Source organism: Sus scrofa, chromosome 9 (assembly GCF_000003025.6).
Source record: "Sus scrofa isolate TJ Tabasco breed Duroc chromosome 9, Sscrofa11.1, whole genome shotgun sequence".
In the NCBI taxonomy this organism is placed as follows: Eukaryota; Metazoa; Chordata; class Mammalia; order Artiodactyla; family Suidae; genus Sus; species Sus scrofa.
Window position 1 is genome coordinate 114,154,592 of NC_010451.4, and position 20,862 is coordinate 114,175,453.

General features: G+C 39.8%; 1 protein-coding gene across 4 annotated transcripts in view; it reads right to left on the bottom strand.

The window, feature by feature from the left end:
- Positions 1 to 20,405, bottom strand: part of VAMP4 (vesicle associated membrane protein 4) — a 36,647-nt gene extending 16,242 nt beyond the window's left edge. The window contains exons 1-4 of one of the 4 annotated variants that reach the window (XM_005653719.3): positions 20,222 to 20,405; positions 16,837 to 16,955; positions 8,339 to 8,385; positions 4,601 to 4,651 (exon numbers count right to left, since the gene is read on the bottom strand). In XM_005653719.3, the coding sequence (XP_005653776.1) occupies positions 4,601 to 4,651; positions 8,339 to 8,385; positions 16,837 to 16,902 (164 nt within the window). In that variant the 5' untranslated portion in view covers positions 16,903 to 16,955; positions 20,222 to 20,405. Of the gene's footprint in view, positions 1 to 4,600; positions 4,652 to 8,338; positions 8,386 to 16,836; positions 16,956 to 19,466; positions 19,696 to 20,050; positions 20,140 to 20,221 lie in introns of those variants that run through there. The other 3 variants (XM_021102024.1, XM_013977625.2, NM_001244707.1) reach the window with 3 other exon arrangements.

A 20,862-nucleotide genomic window follows, 5' to 3' on the forward strand; every position in this document is an offset into this window, starting at 1 on the left:
GAATATGGCACCAATGAACCTATCTACAAAATAGAAACAAGCTCAGGGACACAGAAAACAGACCTGTGATTGCCGAGGGGGAGGTGGGAGGGAGCGGGATGGACTTGGAGTTTGGGGTTAGTAGATGCAAACTACTACATTTAGAATGGATAAGCAATGAAGTTCTGCTTGTTCAGCACAGGGAACTATATCCAATCTCCTGGGATAGACCATGATGGAAGATAATATTAAAAAAAAGTATATGTATGTATGGCTGAGTCAATTTGCTGTACAGAAATTGGCACAACATTGTAAATCAACTCTAATTAAAACTGTTAAATAAAATTAAAAATAGAGATGGAGGGAGGCTATGTGCCAAGGAATATAGGCAGCATCTAAAAACTGGGAAAGATAAGGTAATGGATTCCCCCCAAGGGCCTCCAGAAGGGAATGCAGCCCTGCTGACACCTTCATTTTAGCCCAAGGAGACTCACATTAGGCTTCTGACTTGAAGGACCATATGAGAATATATTTATGCTATTTTATGCAAAAAAAAAAAAAAAGATCTTAGTGCTGTGAACTGGGCAGAGTAAAGAAAGATGGTGGGAAAGTCCTAGGCTAAAGGAATCAGATGAGCTATTTCAGGAACCAATGATTAACTAACTGGATATGGATGATGGAGTTGGGGCAACAAAAAGGGTAGAAGACTTCTAGATTTAGAATTTGAGCAACTGAGTGGATGCAGATGATAGTCATTAACTCAAATAGCAAATCAAGAACTCAAAGGAAAAGCAAGTTTTCGAAGGAGGGGCAGAGATTTGTATCACTTGCAGACAGAGTCATGTGGTAGAAGAGAGGACAGGGAAGAGAATATACCCAGGAAAAAAAAGATATGCAGAAAAAAGACATTTTAACACTGTTTTTAATCCTCCTTAGAGTCTGACAACACTGGTGTTCCTGACATGTCTCTAATTATCACCACTAATCAGGAAAGCTGCGTGTAGAGAGGCCAGGCTCTGGATGCAGACAATTCTTGGTTTGCAATTCAGTGCTATCACTTACTATGTATGTGGCTTTGCAAGTCACCTTACAAGCCTCTTTGGGCCTCATATTTTCTCATTTTTAAAATGAAGACGGTAATCTTTCCCTTATGAGAATTAGGTGTGACAGTGCTTTTTAAACACTTAGCATGGTTCCTAACGCTTAGCATGTGCTTAATGTCAGTGTTTTTCTATTAAGAAAAAAAAGTCCAGGAGTTCCCGTTGTGGCTCAGCAGTTAACGAATATGACTAGCATCCATGAGGACAAAGGTTTGATCCCTGGCCTTGCTCAGTGGGTTAAGGATCCGGCATTGCCGTGAGCTGTGGTGTAGGTTGTAGATGCAGCTTGGATCCTGCATTGCTGTGGCTGTGGTGCAGGCCAGCAGCTACAGCTCCAATTTGACCCCAAGCCTGGGAACCTCCATGTGCCCTGGGTGCAGCTCCAAAAAGCAAAAAAAACCCAAAAAAAACCAAAAAAAAAAAAAAAAAAAAAAAACAGCTCATGTTCTGCAATTCACACTCATCCCTTATTTTATAAAGAAAATATTTATTTTCATAGTTAACACCCCCATCTTGTGGCCTTTTCAGGTACTGTTGACAAAACAAGTTATGCTGTATTTTTGCAACTATTCATATATATATACAGTTATTCATCATGGAACATTTATTGGAGGCCTTATAAAGAAAGTTAAACTGATTGGACTAAGGCTATAGTTAGGAGATTTCCTACCTGTGGCAGAGAACGTCTACAATTCATTAAAGTGGCATTTATAATGCTATTATTTAATTTAAAACGCAAAGGAAACATTCCAAAGAGAATCATAGTTTTTCGTTTTTTGGCTGTACTGGTGCCATAGCAGTGACAATGCCAGATCCTTAACCCTCTAAGTCACTAGGAAACTCTGAGAATCATACATTTTATATAGGCATGTGAATATTTAAAATCTTTTTCCCCCAGAAAACCTCCCCTCAAAAGTAACATTGGAATACTAGAGAACCCATTAAAAAGACCTGCTGTATAGTATACAGAACTATCCTGAATATCCTGTAATAACTTATAATGGAAAGTCTGAAAAAAATATATAACTGAATCACAACATTGTAAATCAACTATACTTCAACTTTTAAAAGAAGTGATACCAGGCATTTTTGTGGGATTAATCTGTTATTAACACACCAACTGAATTCGAAAAGCAGTAATGCTGCTGATTCACACAGTCAAGAAACACCCTGTATGGAAATTTATACATTAAGTGGTGAAAACACACCTTAAAGAAACTCACCAGTGCTAGCAATTTTAGTTACTAAACTAATGCCAGGGATTTGTCCTTGGGCAAGTGGTGTGGCAGGATGTGCGCCCCCACCTTGGGCCATTTGGGGCACACCCTTGAGTCACACTCTGGTAAGATAAGCATTCATGAGGTTGTGCCAACAAGATTTAATTTGTGCATTTTGATGAGTGATCCCCTTCAAAGTAGGTCTGATAAGCCTTCAGCTTTAGAGTAAGAACCATTATACTTTCTCAACAACACCTACTGTTCTAAAAATCTGTGATTACCAAAGTTATTGTGGTAATTTAATATGCACATATACACATTCGTGTGTATGTGTGCTTGGCACTTACTAACAGACATATATTCTGTAATGCCCACTCTGCACAACTGGCACTGGTTTTGTGGTTCAGCTGGAAAGCCATACTCAAGAGACTCACTAGGCCATAGTCAATACCAGGCTCAGGCCTGCAGGTCATCAGGCAGGAAACAAAGCACACTGGCAGGAAAAAAACAGGTGTGACTTCAGTGGGGTCCTCTTCTCCAATGGCGGTTTAGATAGATATAGGAGTCACTCTGGCTCAGAGAAGGGTAACAACTCTGCCATGGCATCCTTGCAAACTTGAATGCTTTGTGATCCTTCCGGAACACAAGAAGATGCGTGGCTTACAAGGCCATCTCCCACTCACCCCCCCCCCCCCCCCCGCCTCTCCTAGAAGACTGTCATGGGCAGTTTCATAACACCTCCCAGGTTCTGATGGCATCTGAGGCTTTGTGCAGCATATATCCACAGACTATAAAACCACTTAGCTGCAATCTAGAATTGGCTCCTTCGTAACAGGGTACCCTACTCCTCATACCACAGCCACCTGGGCTCTTCTATTTGGGTATCATCATTTTTGGTGTGTAGGACAAGAATTGAAGGAGCTGGCACCTCTGGCTACTCTTCCTTTTACAATCTATGGAAATAATAAACTGTCTGAATGGAATGCAGCTCATTATACCTTTACTGGCCAAATCAGAGACTTGAAGCAGTAGAAACTCTCTCTTCTGTTGGCCTTGAGGAAGCACACACCATGGATTCTACAGCTGCAAGGAAGTGAATTCAGTCAACAACTACTTGAGTTGTTGGTGAGAAGCTTCAATTGAGATCGAGGCCCTGGTGACACCTTGTGAGACCCTGTACAGATGGCCCACCTAAGCAGTGACTGAACCCTGACCCATGGAAAATTTGAGATGATGAAGGTGTGTTGTTTTAGGCTGCTAGGTTGGGGTAACTTACTATGCAGCAACAGAAAATGAAAACCTCCCATTTAGTACTCAAACCAATTTGGTGGTGCCTTGGTTCTGCATTACAGAATCCACTAGCAAGGCTTAGGTGAAGTGTGGACCTGTATCTTCACACCAACAGCTACCTGATGAAAGCCCAAGTATGTCATCAGTAACCTAATAATACCCCATTGGAGGATCCCTCCCACTATGTGCCATCTACATCCAGATTTAGGGTAGCAACTACCCCTCCCTAGATGTGCAGAAGAGCCATTCAGTTTATAGCTATTTGTAGCTTGGTCAGTTTCCAGGGCTATTTAACTCTCCATTCATTCCTTCTCCCCCTTGTCAGGACTCATATACTTCTAACATGAAAAACATTTCACTATAGCATTACCCACCATCTACTACCAACAATACATATAGCAAAAGCTTTAAACTGAAAATCAATGAGCCATAAAACTTAGATCATTAAATGGGTTAGGATAAGTAATAGATATGAACAAATTCTGGAAGTATCCAAAAAATACTGTACTTCAGAAAACTAAATCTATATTACTTTTATTATGCTGAAAATAGCAATCAAGCTATAGATTTAAAACCAAAATAGGCCTTGAGATTATGCTAAGTGAATGGGTTTGATACATGGTAATAAAATTAAGAAAAACCAACAACCAAGAATTGCCTTTCCGTAGCTATAATTAAGAGGTAGCTTTGTGAAAATAATAGGAAAGACTGGGTTTTTACAACCTAGTAGTAATATTTAGTCTACATCTAGACTCAGCAAATTTTTCTCTAAAGGGACAGATAAAAGAGAGCTTAGATTTTGTGGGATGTAAGGTCTATGTCACAAATATTCAGATCTGTCATTGTAGTTTGAAAGCAGCCAAACGATAACAGGAATGGCTGTGTTCCAGTAAGACTCTATTTACAAAGGCAGGTGGCAGCCAGATTTGGCTCACAGGCTATAGTTTGCTAACCCCTGGTCCATAGGAAAATATATGATAATCATTTAAACAAATGAGTATCTCACAAACTTACTGCTTAATTTTATCATTTCTAGGTCCAAATCTTGGTCCAGATGGTCCCCTTCTGAAAACAAAACACCAAGTACATATTAATAATGAGAGTGTTAAAACAAACAAAAACCAAAACAGAAAATACACGCACAGAATTCTAAACATGGATTAACTATTTAAGGAACCACATTTTACTGGTATTGCTGGAAATGAATGATATATAATCATGTCTGTACCTCATTGCTATTTAGTGCCATCACAACCTGATTCTTCTTCTTCTTCTTTTTTATCTTTTATTTTAGGGCTATACCCACAGCATATGGAGATTCCCAGACCAGGGGTCGAATTGGAGCTGTAGCTTCCAGCCTATGCCACAGCCATAGCAATGCCAGATCTGAGCTGTGTCTGTGACCTGCACCACAGCTCACGGCCACACCGGATCCTTAACCCACTGGACGAGGGCAGGGATCGAACTTGAGTCCTCATGGATGCTAGTCAGATTCGTTTCTGCTGAACCACGATGTGAACTACTGATTCTTCTGAATGTTATCACTTTTAATATAATTCTTAGTCACAGGAAGTTCGAATCATTAAACTCTGAAATACCTTAACAACTAAAGTGTCAGTGACTATCACTAACTTTATGATCAATTATGAAACACCAGAAGAACAATTCACGTTGAATTTAGGCTTTAATGAAATACTACTTTTCGGGGATGGATACATAGAACAATCCATTCATGATACTAAAATTTTTCAAGTTTTTTTTTTTATTACTTACCTTAAACCAATGTAACTAAAGGGAAATATAAAAGTCTATGAAAATATTAATATTTCTCAAATTATTCTCTCTCCACTATAAGCAAGGGTATTGTTTAAACCAAGCCATTTTAATATTCTAGAAATGAAAGTTGTTGGATATTTTAAGTAATTCTCCTGATGATAGAGAGTAAGACATAAACTACAAGACTCAAGAAAGAATAGGTTCTATACCAATTAAACACTATCTCCCCATTCCCCCTTCTCCCAGCTCTTGGCAACCTCCATTCTACTTTGTGTCTCTAGGTATCTGACAACTCTAGGTGCCCCATGTAAGAAGAATCATGTAAAGAAGAATCATGTAAAATCTTTTGAGACCAGCTTCTTTCACTTAACATAATGCTTTCAAGGTTCATCCACATTGTGGCATATGTCAGAATTTCCTTCCTTTTTAAGACTGAGTACTATTCCCGTGTGTGTACATACCATATTTTGTTTATCTATCCATTGACAGACACTTGGGTTACTTCCACCTTTGGCAACTGGGAACAACCCTGCTATGGGTGTTGATTAATTTTCAAAAATTACTTCAGAATTTTATTCGCTCGGTCTCCCTCCTTCCTTTTTTTTTTTTTTTTTTTTTTTTAATTTTTGTCAAGAGCCTTTGTTCAGTGGTATCTCCCTTTCCATACACAGACAGAACCACAGCGTGTAGGAACTGCATTTTCTGTAGTCAGGCCTTTTGGAAGATGTACAGGATTATTTGGGCGTGAACCTCCAGTGCCTACTGCTGGCCTAAAAAGTTACTGTTTCTCACTTACATCAGGTAATCACTTAGTTAGCCAAAGCATCTGACCTTCTTTTCAATACTGAATTCTTTTTTGACAGGTACCTATTGCTCTAGTCTAATACTTATCACTGTAATTGGCACAGTGAGCAATTAGCTCTGTGACTCTGGAAATCTTGTTATCCGTCGGAAATTATTTCCCACTTCATCTGACCTCCCTGCCAGCAATGATACTACTTCCTGGATTTGCTTTCCATCCTGTAGGCTCTTTTTGTCTGTTGCTTCGTGGCTGTCAATTACTTTTTATAAAGTGCTTTTATTTGAAAAAACTCCACAATATTATAACCAAGAGGGAGGTAAATGTATGCTCCCAGGCATATCCCTCTACATTAACCTCCAGAGAAAAGCTCCTGACTTTGCAAACAAAACCTAGGCCTGTATGAGAGCCTTTTCTGGTTAAAACTGCAAAGGATTGATCAGGTTAATTAATTCTGACAGAGTATCAAGGCAATTCAATGGGGAAAGGATAATCTCATCAAGTGGAATAACTGGATAGCCATATTCCTCCCCCCACCACCCTGCAAATTATCCTTTACCCTTACCTAAATCATACATAGAAAAATTAATTACAGACCTAAATGTAAAAGCCAAAACTATAAAACTTCTGGAAGAAAACAAAGAAAATTTCAGACTTTAGGTTTAGAGAAGATTTCCAATGTAAGCAAAAATGATAAAAGAAAAAATTTAACAAATTGATTTCATCAAAATCAAAACTTTGACCTTCAAAAGATGCAGTTACAAAAATGAGATGATTAAGTTTCAGACTGGGAGTAAATATCTATAAAACACATATCTGTCAAAGAACTTGTATCTTAAATATGTTTAAAAAAACCCCACAACTTAATAAGAAGACAAATTTAGAACTGGGCAAAAGATTTTTTTTTTTTTTTGCTTTTTAAGGCTGCACCCGTGGCATATGGAGGTTCCCAGGCTAGGGGTCAAATCAGAGCTACAGTTGCCAGCCTATTCCGCAGCCGCAGCAACCCAAGATCTGAGTCGTGTCTGTGACCTACACCACAGCTCAAGGCAAGGCTGGATCCTTAACCCACTGAACAAGGCCAGGGATCGAACCTGCAACCTCATGGTTCCTAGTCAGATTCATTTCCGCTGTGCCATGATGGGAACTCCATAGAACGGGGCAAAAGATTTTAACATGTATTTTATCAAAGAAGATATGAAGATGACAAATATGCACAAAAATTATGTTCAGCATAATCTGTAAATAGGGAAATGCAAATTAAAACCATAATGAGATATCACTACACATCCATAAGAGTGGCTAAAATTAAAAGAATGACCATAGCCAGTGTTGATGAGGATTTAGAGCAACTAGAACTCCCATACAATGCTCCTAAGAATATAAAATGCTACACCACTCTGGAAAACAGCTATGAATATACATTAGTCATTTCACTCCTATTTACTCAAGAGAAAAATGAGAAGTTCTGGTTGTGGCACAGTGGAAACGAATCCAACTAATATCCATGAGGATGTGGGTTCGATCCCTGGCCTCATTCAGTGGGTTGGGGTTGCCGTGAGCTGTGGTGTAGGCTGACAGCTGTAGCTCCAATTCCACCCTCTAGCCTGGGAACATCCATATGCCACGGGTACAGCAAAAATAAATAAATAAATAAAAATGAAAGCTATAATAAGCAGAGAAAATGAACTATAAGTTCACACAAGAACGTGTACATGAATGTTTACAGCAGCTTCATTCGTTACAGCTAAAAACGAGAAATACCCCAAATAGCCATCAATGAGTGAATATGTGAATGAAGTGCGGCATGATCATACAATGGAATACCCCTCAGAAAAAAAGAAACAAACTACTGATATATGCGACACCATGGATGAACCTCAAAACAATTACGAAGAGTGAAATGAAGCCAGTAAAAAAAGAGACATACTGTAAGATTCCACCTACAAAAAAATTCTAGAAAATACGAACTACAGCGATAGAAGGCAGACCAGTGGTTGCCTGGGGACTGGGAGAGTGAGAGATTACCAAGAGGTATGAGGAAACTTTTGAGGCGATGGCTACGTTCATGATTTGATTCTGGTGTACAGTGAGTATGTCAAAAGTCATACTGTATACTTTTTATGTATTTTATTGCATGTCAGTTATACCTCAATGAAGCTATTTTAAAAACTTACAGAAAAAAGTCCTCTTCTTCATCTGAATCATCTTCTAAAAGATTTCTCTGTCAAAAAAAGAAAAAGACTTAAGTTTTCAGATTCAGAGGGGATTACAAACTAACAGTGGGCGGGGGGAGGAGGGGTAATGAAACAAGTTTTATCCTGGTGAAATTTCTAAACTCCAAGCTTCCAGATAGAGGGAAGAGTAATTACATGTGCTTTGCTGGAAGCTTAAAGATATGGAACCACACCTGCAGAGTTTCTAAGAAAAGGCTTACAGTATCAGAAACCTCTGACCGACCACAAGGCAGAGAGGTCTCCGAGGCTGACATGGGAGTAAGGAATGCAGACAATCAGGAAGGAGCAAGTCCCTTCCCCTCCCTCTGCCTTCCAGTCTCTCTCCATTGGCAGAACCTAAGAGGGAGCCAGGAGACAAAGGCAGTTGCAGAGTCTTAACTCCAGCATCAAAGAAAAGAGTACACAAGGTAGGTTCGGAGCTGAGAGACAGGGCTTTATAACTGGCATAGTCCACTTTCTAGCTACTCAGCCCACAAAGAGCCCTCTACACCTATTTGAACTTGCCAACAAAAGTAACTTCATACTTTCACCTTGTAAGATATAATTGTTTTCCTTAAAATGAGGAAGGTCTTTCCCAAAAGGGGAAGACAGAGTTCCAAAAGAGCAAAACCAGACCCTTCAGGCCTCCAAAAACTCAAATAGTATACAACTTGCAGGCAGAATAATGGCTCCCGAAAGATATCCACAAGCTAATTCCTGAAACCTGTGGATGTGTTTCCTTGCAAGGGAAAGGGGACTTTGCAGAAGTGATTAGTCAAGGATCTTGAGGTGGGAAGATCAATATGGATTAATCATGTGGGCCAAAAGTAATCACAAGAGTTCTTAAACAAAAGAGTGGCAGAAGTCTAAGAGACAGAGACAGAGGGGGCGAGAGAGAGGAAGGGAAATTAGAAGATGTTACACTGCTAGATTTAAAGATGTAGGAAGGAGCATGAGCCAAAGAGGTCAGGCAGCCTCTAAAAACCAGGAAAGGCACGGAAACAGCTTCTTCCCTATAAACTCCAGAAGGAACACAGATCTGCCAGCACCTTGATTTTAACCCAGTAAGACATATTTTGGAGTTCTGGTCACCAGAACTGTGAGAAATTTGTGGTAATTTGTTACAGCAACAATAGGAAGCAATACACCACCCATGTACCTTTTCTGAGGAAATTACTCAAGGAATTATATCAGCTACAAAGAACACTAAATCAGAACAAAGAACCTAAGGTGGTGATTGATACACTCAGTACCTCTAATAAAATGTGTGGTCAAATCAAAAGGATGATGATAATGTGGTTGTGAACTATAGAAAAGGAAAATGCATAATATAAAGAAAAACTTTTAAAGAATCTAAAACTTGTCTAACAAAATCCAAAAGTGGAGAGTAAAGCGAGGAACTAAAAGCAAAGTAACATGCTCATCTTGGTGGGTAGAGGAGTGGAGGAAGGAGGAAGAGGCTTAGAATGAAAAAGTAAAACTATAGAAGGGACATAGTTTCTGGCACATTGATAGAGAACAGAGATTTAAACATTACTGTGAACATATAAAGTTAATAAAAGAGAGAAAAGGAAAGAGGGAGAAAGGAAGGGAATTTTTAACTGCCTAGTGGTCCTGGGGCAGGGAGAAGATGTGGGAAAATAATCAGTTTCACAAAAAAAGTTAGGGAAAACGTAAGAAATATAATGAATATCACTATATCTACGTATAATAATAAATAATACACAAAAGTAAGAAAATGAAGAGAGATTTCCTGTTGTGGCTCAGCCGGTTAAGACTCGACTTGTATCCAGGAGGATGTGGGTTCAATCCTTGGTCTCACTCAGTGGGTTAAGGATCTGGCATTGCCACAAGCTGCAGCTCGGATCCAGTATTGCTGTAGCTGTTGCAAGCTCCAATTCAAGCCATAGCCCGGGAACTTCCCCATATGCTGCAGGTGCCGCCCCAAAAAGACTGGGAAAAAAAAAAAAAAAAAAAAAAAGAAAGGGAGAGAGAATATATTCAATATTCACGTTTGAGTGTCTTATATGCACTAGGCATTGTTCTAAGTATCAAGCACCAGCTTTGAACAAAACAGACAAGGCCTGAGCTCCTAGAGAAAAATATCTGGTAGTGTTAAGTGTTATGCAGAGAATTAAAATAGTGATGGGATAAAATGTGAAAGGGTGACTAAAAGAGATTAGGTTGTCCTAGAAAATTATTCTCAAAAGGTGAAATTTAGGCTGCCCTCCAAACAATAACAAAGATACAACCAAAGATCAGGATGAAAAGCATTTACTGCCAGCAGAGGGGCCAGTTAGCTCAGGAAAAGTCCAAATATATTATCATAATAAGTATGAATGGTTTGAACTCTCTATTAAAAACTATACATGATTAGAGTTCAAAATATTCCTGCCAATATCCATTTAAAAGAAATCTACCTAAAATAAATGTTAAATAAAGGATGAAAAAAGGATGTGAGAAATATGTATTAGCAAATTCTAACAAAAAGAATGTGAAAGTTAGCAAAAGTACTATGAAGAGAAATTTTAGGATAAAAGCGTTAAACAATCAATTAAGATTTTTACAATGACATGATGCATAATAACACCAAGACTGAAAAACAATGAATGTTTATATATACCAATATAGCTTCAAAATACATAAAGAAGAGCTGATCAAATTACAAGAAGAAACGGATATATTTAAAACCATAAGAAAGATTTAACACATCTTCGGGGATGGACGATAGACAAAGAAACAAATAACCTAGAACTTTGTACACAGTGAATATTATTTTCAAATATTTAAGAAATGAATAAGCCATAAAACAATTTTTAGAAATTCATTCTTTGGGCATAATGCAATGGAAATCAAAACAATAAAAGGAATTTTTTTTTTTGGTCTTTTGTCCTTTTTAGGGCTGCACCCATGGCATATGAAGGTTCCCAGGCTAGGGGTCTAGTTGGAGCTGTAGCCACCGGCCTACACCACAGCCACAGCAACTCGGGATCCAAGCCGCGTCTGCAACCTACACCACAGCTCACGGCAACGCCAGATCCTTAACCCACTGAGCAAGGCCAGGGATCGAATCCGCAAGACCATAGTTCCTAGTCGGATTTGTTTCCACTGTGCCACAACAGGAACTCCGAAAAAAGGAAATTTTAAAATACTCTTCTGCTAAAACGTCAAAATGTAAATGAAAATTTAACAGACTATTTAGAAATGAATGACACTGGGAACATTACAGAACAAAATCTGGAGAGTACGGTCACAGCAGTATTTACAGGAAAATCTGACCTTAAATCCATTTACTTATGAAATTACAAAGACTGAAAACATATAAAATAAGCATTTAACTCTTAAGATGGGCAAGTTATCCCTAAGTCACATGCAACCTCAGAAGCTCTAAAGAAAAAGATTCATGAATTTGATTACATAAAAATTTAAAACATAAAGAACATACAACATCATAAACAGGGTTAAATGGCAAGTAAGACTGGGAAAAAGTCTGCAATATACTTTTAGACTAAAAGTCTTATATGTTTATCATATAAAGATCTCTGACAAACCAGTAAAAAAAGATACCTTAGGAGTTCCTGCTGTGGCACAATGGGATTGGCATCGTCTCTGCAGTGCTAGGATGCAGGTTTGATTCATGACAGCTCAGTGGGTTAAGGAACCTATGTTGTTGCAACTGTGGCATAGATTGCAATTGCAGCTCGGATCTGATCTCTGGTGGGGGAACTCCATATGCCACGAGTATGGCCACAAAAAATAAAAATTATAGAAAGACTGTCAAAGGAAAGAAGTAGATAATTACTAATAGAAAAAGAAATGGCCAATGACCACAGGAAAAGATATTCAGGGAGATTCATTAATTAATTCCTTCAACAAGTGTTTCTTTCTTTCCTTTTTTTTTTTTTTTTTGGTCATTTTTAGGGCCACACCCACGGCATATGGAAGTTCCCAGGCTAGAGGTCGAATAGGAGCTGCAGCTACCAACTTACAGCATATCTGCAACCTATACCACAACTCACAGCAATGCCATATCCTTAACCCACTAAGTGGGGCAGGGATCAAACCCACATCCTCATGGATACTAGTTGGGTTTGTAGCAGCTGAGCCACAAGAGGAACTCCCAACAAATGTTTCTTAAATGCTATTCTAATAAGTAACAGACAATCATTACATTTTTGATAGAGTTTGCCTTAGATGATGATACTAAAGATAAAGTGTGTTTATCATAGTTATACCATGAGAAACACACATGAAAACCAATGTCTTTATACTCAGTGAACAAACACAAGTGCTAGGGATACAGTATCAAAAAGGGTAATAGGATATAATGAGATATCACTTCACACTCACAGGGCAGATTATAACAAGTGTTGGTGAGGAGAAAATGGTGATGAGGAGAAATCAGAAACTCTCATACTTTGCTGGGCGGGACTGTAAAAATTGCACAGCCACTTGGGAAAACAGTTTGGCAATTTCTCAAAAGGCTGTACAGTTACTATAATATTCAGCAATTCTACTCCTAGGTATTTGCCAAAGAGAAATAAAAACTTCTACTTGAATGTTCATAGCTGTGGTATTCATAATAGCCAAAAAGTGGAAATATTCCCGAATGTCCATCAACTGATGAGTGGATAAATAAAAGTGTGGTATAGCCATATAATGGAATATTATTCAGCAATAAAAAAGGATGAAATACTGATACATACTGCAACATGGATGAACTTGGAAAACCTATGCTAAGAAGCCATTTACTGTGTACTTCCACTTATATAAAATGTCCATAACAAACAAATCTAAAGATTTGTGATTTGCTAGAGCTGGAGGGATGAGGAATGGTAGATGACTGCTAAAAAGTAGAGTTTCTTTTTGGAATAATCTAAGTGTCCTAAAATTGATTGTGATAATGGCTCCACAATTCTGTACTGAATAGTAAATTCCAATGAATGGTACTATTTTAATGAGTGAATTTTACTGCATGTCACTTACATCTCAATATAGTTATCAAAAAAAGAGTAGTAGGAAAGAGAAACAAAACTTATAAAAGTTTTAAAAAGTAATTTATAGATTTTTAGAACCAATTAGTATTCAAATTTCATCATCTGATAAACATTCAAAAGGAGGTCTCTATTTTTTTTTTTTTTTTTGTCTTTTTGTCTTTTCTGGGGCCACACCCCCGGCATATGGAGGTTCTCAGGCTAGGGGTCTAATCAGAGCTGTAGCCACCAGCCTATGCCACAGCCACCGCTGCTGGAGGCTTGCCAGATATGCACGTATACAGGCTATAGTGAATCAAAGAAACTAGATGGCGCTTAAAGAATGACGCTAATCTAGGCTTGCAAAATACCTAAGACTTTCCCAGACCTCTGCGGGAAAGGGAGTGAGATGGGAAATGTACATCCTACGAGTGGCTGCTTGAAAGCCACTTGCCAAATACTCCAGATGTCATTGATGGAAAGCCATTGACATTCTTGTTCTCTTGACCAGAACCCTAAGGGAGTTGGAAGAAAGGGCGTAATAGCCTTAAGCATAAACAATATAATCTTTCTCTGGAGGGTTAATCATTTATAGCATCTATGAATACAAAGGTCTGTGCCTTGCATGTGTGTAGCCTTTATCAGTAACACTGTAAATGCCATATGTGATCCTGCAGGTACAAGGAAGTAGAAAATAGCAAATAAAAATCATGACTTGGCTCAGAGGGTTGTTGTTGCCTCTCGAAGGCAGTAGCCCCCTGATCTCCACTCTATTTCTTTGTCTCTTCTTTTTTAAATCTGCACCACCGCTGACTTTGGGACCTGAGTTGATGAACAGGTCTTGTCAAGTGGCGCCAGAACAGGGACCTAAAGCAGCTTACAGTCTACGAGACTATCAGAAAGGCGCTGACAGATGCGGGGAATTCTGGCTGAAGAAGCGACGGACTGGGAAAGTACCAAGAGGTGGGTATACCCCCGTGGATTTGAAAATCTGGGTAACAATGGGGCAATCTTCCTCTAAACATGCTGATTATATTCTTTTGTTGAAAACTTTACTACGAAGTTTGGGAGTAAAAGTGAAAGATGAAAAATTTCAAGAATTATTTGATGTCATACACAAACATTGTTATTGGTTAGATCCTGAGAAAGGCACATTGCGTTTAGAGGAATGGAAGGAGGTCATGCGTTGCTTGCGCCATGCTTATCATAGTGGGGAGTCAATACCTCTGAGTGTTTGGTCTTTATGTAATTTGATTTATACTACCTTGGCTCCTTCACAATCCGAAAATTGATTCTTCGGACTCAGAAAAGGAAGATATGCAAGAATATTTGTTAGTACATCAAGAGCAGGGTGAAGGTTTTAAATCTCCACATATTTGTGAAAAGTTGGATAGGGAATTTAAGGAAGAGTTCCCTTTTGCTCCCAAGCATCGATCTACTTATGGCACTTATGCCTTTCAAGCCCGACCTCTTCCTTTTTCTCCGATATCTCAGCCTCACAGCCACGCCAGATCCGAGCTGTGTTTATGACCTACACCACAGCTCACGGCAACACTGGATCCTTAACCCACTGAGCAAGGCCAGGGATCGAACCCACAACCTCATGGTTCCTAGTCCGATTTGTTAACCACTGAGCCACGATGGGAACTCAGAGGTCTCTATTTTTTTTTTTTAATTTTAATTTTTTTGTCTTTTTAGGGCCGCACCCATGGCAAATGGAAGCTCCCAGCTATGGGTCAAATTGGAGCTACAGCTGCCAGCCTACGCCACAGCCACACCAACGCTGGATTCCAGCCACATCTGCACCCTACACCACAGCTTACAGCAATGCCAGATCCTTAACCCAATGGGCAAGGCTAGGGATCGAACCTGCGTTCTCATGGATGCTAGTCAGATTCATTTCCACTGAGCCACGATGGGAACTCCAAGGAGGTCTCTATTTAAACAGACAATTTTTTCAATTCTGATATCCAGTATTCTATTTTTATAATAAATTGTGGTAGCAGCAATCAACAATGTAAAAAGAAAGTGTGATAGTTACAGCCTCAGTAGCAGAACTGAGACTATGTATCTTATATTGATAAAGGATATATATATATGGAGTTCATGTCATGGCTCAGTGGTTAACGAATCTGACTAGGAACCATGAGGTTGTGGGTTCAATCCCTGGCCTTGCTCAGTGGGTTGGGGATCCCCTGTTGCTGTGGCTGTGGCGTAACCCAGTGGCTATAGCTCCGACTCAACCCCTAGCCTGGGAACCTCCATATGCCACAGGAGCAGCCCAGGAAATGGCAAAAAAAAAAAAAAAAAAAAAAAAAAAAAAAAAAAAGAATATATATATATATATATATATATATAAAAACCTTGTTTTTGAAAGTTTACTAGCAATTAGTTTGGTGGATTCTACCTCCCTTCAAGCAAAACAAAAACAAAAGCTGCAGAACGACTGAGAATAAAGGGATGACAAATAATTCCTGGATTGTATTTCAAGGTACTTCTAAATCATAAGATGTTGAACAGAGTGTATATGAGGTCCTGAGATTGTGCAAAAAAGCAGCATTAAAACAAAAGTCAGGTAGACTATCGGCTCTCTAAGGGCAGGGACCATGCCCTCCAATTTTTAGCACAATGCCTAGCATGTAGTTGGTGGCCAATAAATGTCTGTTGTATGAATCAGCAAATGAAGGAATGGCAAGAAGATAGGAAGTGAGGGAGGGCTTAGGTTGCTGAATGAAGAAGAACAGCTCTAATTCCTTCCCTTGGTAAATACTTATTGATTACTTATTCTAAAAGTAACCTATCTAAAATATTCATATCAATGTTGTCTTCCAAAATGCTGCACAATTTCTAGATTTATACAAATCTGCATAGAATGTTCTGGAATAAACTAGAAACTGAACATTATTTAAAAGCTACTCTGGACTTTGAGAATCCTTTATCTACAGTTCCAAAATCTGAAAAGTTCTAAAAACCAAGAAATTTTATTAAGTTTGGAGCCAAAACTTATTTGGAGGAAAATATGACCTGAATTGATGTTGGCTAATTTACTTACATACTTAGTTAGAATAATAAGACATTTCACTGAGAAATGTTATTATGTTTGGAGATGCTAAAACGGCTGTTGTACAACGTGCATTTACCTTTGTAAAAATATGAAAAATTCTGGGAAACTCCACATTTGGCTCCAGACTTGTAAGATATTGTGTATTTGTACAAAATTTCCTTGAAAAGACTAGAAAGAAGCTGGAATGTAATTTGGTGAATAACGGAGTAGAATTTGGTCGGGTCCCCAGTCTAAGTAATATACACTTTTTAATGCTTATTATGACAAAAACAAATAGGATTAGAATATGACCATAAATGTTAACTTTTTCTAAAACAAATTATTTACAAAGGAAAGATATTTGAATCTTTCTTTTTTAAAGACTGACTCTGAACTTATCCTTTCAAATCAACTATAATAAAAAAATTTTTTAAAAAAAGTACCCTTTCACTTTTCACAGAACCAGTGACATCATCATCATTTAGGTGGCGCTTGAACTTGGGAGGCATTTTTCAAGTGAAGAAGTACTCTTCTACTTCCCAGCAGATTAAGTCTTCACCACCTTAAAGAGAACATAACTTTCATCAGATTTGAAGTTTTAGGATATAAGTACTGAAAACAGCATACAGGGCCCCTCACTACTCTAATTCTCTTTTAGTGAGCTGCTTAATGATTCAATTTTCTCATCTGTAAAATACTGATTTCTAGGCTTCTGCACAGTCAGAATGACCAAATCAGATTAATAAATACATGCAAAAACATTCTGTAAATTATAACTTTGTTCTGTTCTAAAGCATGACACTAGGTGCCCCAAGAAAAGGGATAATGGAGTTCCTGCTGTGGCTCAGTGGGTTAAGAACCTGACTAGTACCCATGAGGATGGGGGTTTGATCCCTGGCCTTGCTCAGTGGCTTAAGGATCCGGCATTGCCACAAGCTGCGGTATAGCTTGGAGATGGGGCTCAGATCTGGTGTGACTGTGGCTGTGGTGTAGGCCAGCAACTGCAGCTCCTGTTCAACTCCTAGTCTGGGAACTTCCATATGCTGCATGTTTGGCCCTAGAAAAAAGAAAAAAAGAAAAGGGATAAGTTTGAAAGGATTGGTTATACAGAGCCAGGTTTTGTTTTGTTTTTATTTTTATTTATTTTATTTTTTGTCTTTTTCCCTTTTCTAGAGCCACACCCGTGGCATATGGAGGTTCCTTGGCTAGGGGTCTAATCGGAGCTACAGCTGCCGACCTACACCACAGCCACAGCAATGCTAGATCCAAGCCACGTGTGTGACCTACAGCACAGCTCATGGCAATGCTGGATCCTTAACCCACTGAGCAAGGTCAGGGATCTAACCTGCAATCTCATGGTTCCTAGTCGGATTCGTTAACCACTGAGTCACGGTGGGAACCCCTGTTTTGTTTTTATATATGGCCACACCTGCAGCATATGGGATTTCCCCGGCCGGGGATCAAATGTGAGCCACAGCTGCAGTGTATGCCACAGCTACGGCAATGCCGGATCCTTTGACCCACTGTGCTGGGCCAGGGACTGAACCCGCATCTCCACAGTGACCTAAGCTGCTGCAGTCAGGTTCTTGACCCACTGTGCCACAGTGGGAATTCCAACAAAGTCAATTTTTTTGTTTGTTTTGCTATACAAAGTCTCATAGCCTTTTATATGCTAACATGCCCTGTGATTTTTTTTTTTTCAGGAAAATGCTTGAGTATGCAACATATTCAAAATTTTCTTGAGGAAAAGCTGATATATGAAAATATGAGTTTTTAGTATGATGGACTAGAAGATGGATAGATGAGAAAAGCTAAGGTGTACTGAATGTTTTACTATGTGTTAGGCACTGTGTTCAGTGATTAACACATATTTTCTTTTACTCTTTACAACATGCCTGGGAAGTAGACACTAAGAAACCAAGAGAAAACTAAGGCTTAGTAAAAGATAAGCAACTAATAGTGTTAATCGCTCTGTTGATTGAAACAGCAGAAACACAGGACTAAATTAACCAACTGCTGTGTATGATTGGTTTTAATGATCCAATTAGTTATCAGGTTACACACAGTTCTGTTCTGGAAAGACCACTTTCTTTTAACAACCCAGCAGCCCCCTTTTCCTTTCTATAAGAACACCCCTAAGATCTTTAAGTAGACATCAGTTTGTTGGTTAATATTACACACTTAAAAAAGAATAAACATGCCCAGAGTCCAGTTTCATAAACTAAATAAAGTAAAATTTTAAGTTGATTTCCCATCAAAACAAACTGATAAACACTTTGCTTTGGTATGAGACGATTTTCCAAACCAGAAACTTAAATCACCTGTAACAAAAACCAAATACTTGCTACCTAAGTTAATAGCTCTAGAGTTCTTCATTCCACAATATTTCTGTCACGTACATCTGGCATCTGACCCATTTATTCCTCGTACTTTGATTTCAGAATAACTCATTCAAGCAGAAATGTTACAGAATGCATGGAGAAACAGACAAGGGAAGCTACTGAAGCTTTTCTTTTAATTATATCTGTATTTTATTTATATTTTAAATCCTACAAAGGGGCTACTGCCATGTTCAAAAGCAAGTAACAGGCAGACTTACATAACATCTTTATGAAATATACAGTAGAGCTACAAGTTTAGTGATAAGCAAACCCAAAATCAGGTCCCATAATCCAAGGATCAGCCTCAGGAAGGCAAGAAATCACTGACAAACATAAAAGCCATCAGCAAAAGAACAGGCAGACTAACTGCTTGATGAACCACAGAGCAATTGGTATTTGTACCAAACAAGTAGAAGTAAACCATGCTCAGAAATTAGACTTATACATATTCTTTCTACCTAAGATTTCTCCTGCACAAAATACATATGAATTCAGGTGTTTGTGTCTAGGTATAAATGTAAAGAGCGCCTTCATGATGTATCTCAACACTGACTGGAGACACCAACACATTTTTAAAATGTCACATCACCATATGCTTTTTATGTCATCCTACGTTTACAATTTCATGTATGTATTTTTGAAGAGGCAGTACGTTCTGTATTCAATTGCTTTATACGTAATAAACTTCTAACCTGTTGTTTAATAAATGCTGTATTCTTTTTTGCTTTACAAAAACAAGCAAACCACAACTCCCAGTACTTCATTTCACAAAAAGCTTGAATCTGGCAGAGGCTTCCGTTTTCTCAGCCTCGTTCCCTTTCTGACTCCTCTTCCTCATCTCTCATCGACAGCCTGGTTCGTGCAGCTTCATGGAAATAACTGACTTGGTTGGCCAAAGCCTGGAGATATTATTCACAAAACCTGTCAAAGTGTAACATTCACCCCACCTTCCGGTCATTATAAATGTAGCGGAGTTGGCGCTCTCTCTCAAGCCTTTGAATAATGAAACAAATCCGTCTCTCCAGCAAGCAGCACTGTTCACCCCCTATACTCCATCGGTCGCACCAGGCCACGTCCCCCAACATCTGCTCCTACCTCTAGTCCTTTCTGCCCCAAGATACCTGCTCACACTCCGGGCTGACTCCCACTCTTCTGCAATCTTCCCCATCCTCGCCACTGTTCTCTTCCCATCTCCCCAGAGCACCCTACAATTCCTAATCTTCTCCCCCTTAAACCTCTCCCCCCCATTGCACACCCCAGTCCTTGTCATTCTTACTCAGGGCACCCCCGGTCCAACCCCTTTTCCCACTAGGGGTTCCCTCCACTACCCCCGAGGCTGGTCCCCCAGCCTGACGCGGACGTTGGGGGCGGCGGGGCAGGGAAGTCATCTCCGTTTCCTTCCTCCGCACATGAGCCCCTCCCTTCGGGACAAGGCGTGCGGCCGTACCTGAATCTCCCCGGTAGCTCTGAGCAGCTCTCCCGGGCGGGCAGCTCTGGGCGGGCGGGGGAAGGAGTGGGAAGCGGAGGGAGAAAACAGGGAGGGGGATACAGTGGGCGCGGACCCGGCGTCAGCCGCTCCGCCGCAGCTGCGCCCCCGCTCATCGAGTCGATCGGCGCTCCGCGTCCCGGCGCCAGGAGGAGGGGCGGGTCCAGGCCACGGAGATCATCGAGGGAGTCGATTCCGCGTGCAGCTTTCTATCCAGAGGTTTTTGCGGTCTCAGAGTTTACATCTGCATCCGCAGGATGGGCTTGTGCCTTAAGCGAGGAACAGTCGCGGGTTCCTGAGGTCCCAGCCGGGGTCGGGCGTTCAGGAGAGGTAGAGAAAGCTCTGAGAAGTCACCCAGGGGTGGGCGCTGAGGGCTTGATCCTGACTGGGGTTGATGAGGCGTTACTAAGATGGTGTTTTGTTGCTGGCTCCATCCCCTGGGCTAAGGAAGCGGAGCAGAAAAATGAGGATGGCTCAAAGCCCGAGGACCGGCTACAGCCTTTTCTGAAGTAACATCTGTGTGATCCCTTGTTTATAGAATCAGAGTTAGACTTGGAGGGAGATCTTAAGTGACCAGTCCAGTCTCCTTGTTTTAGACATTA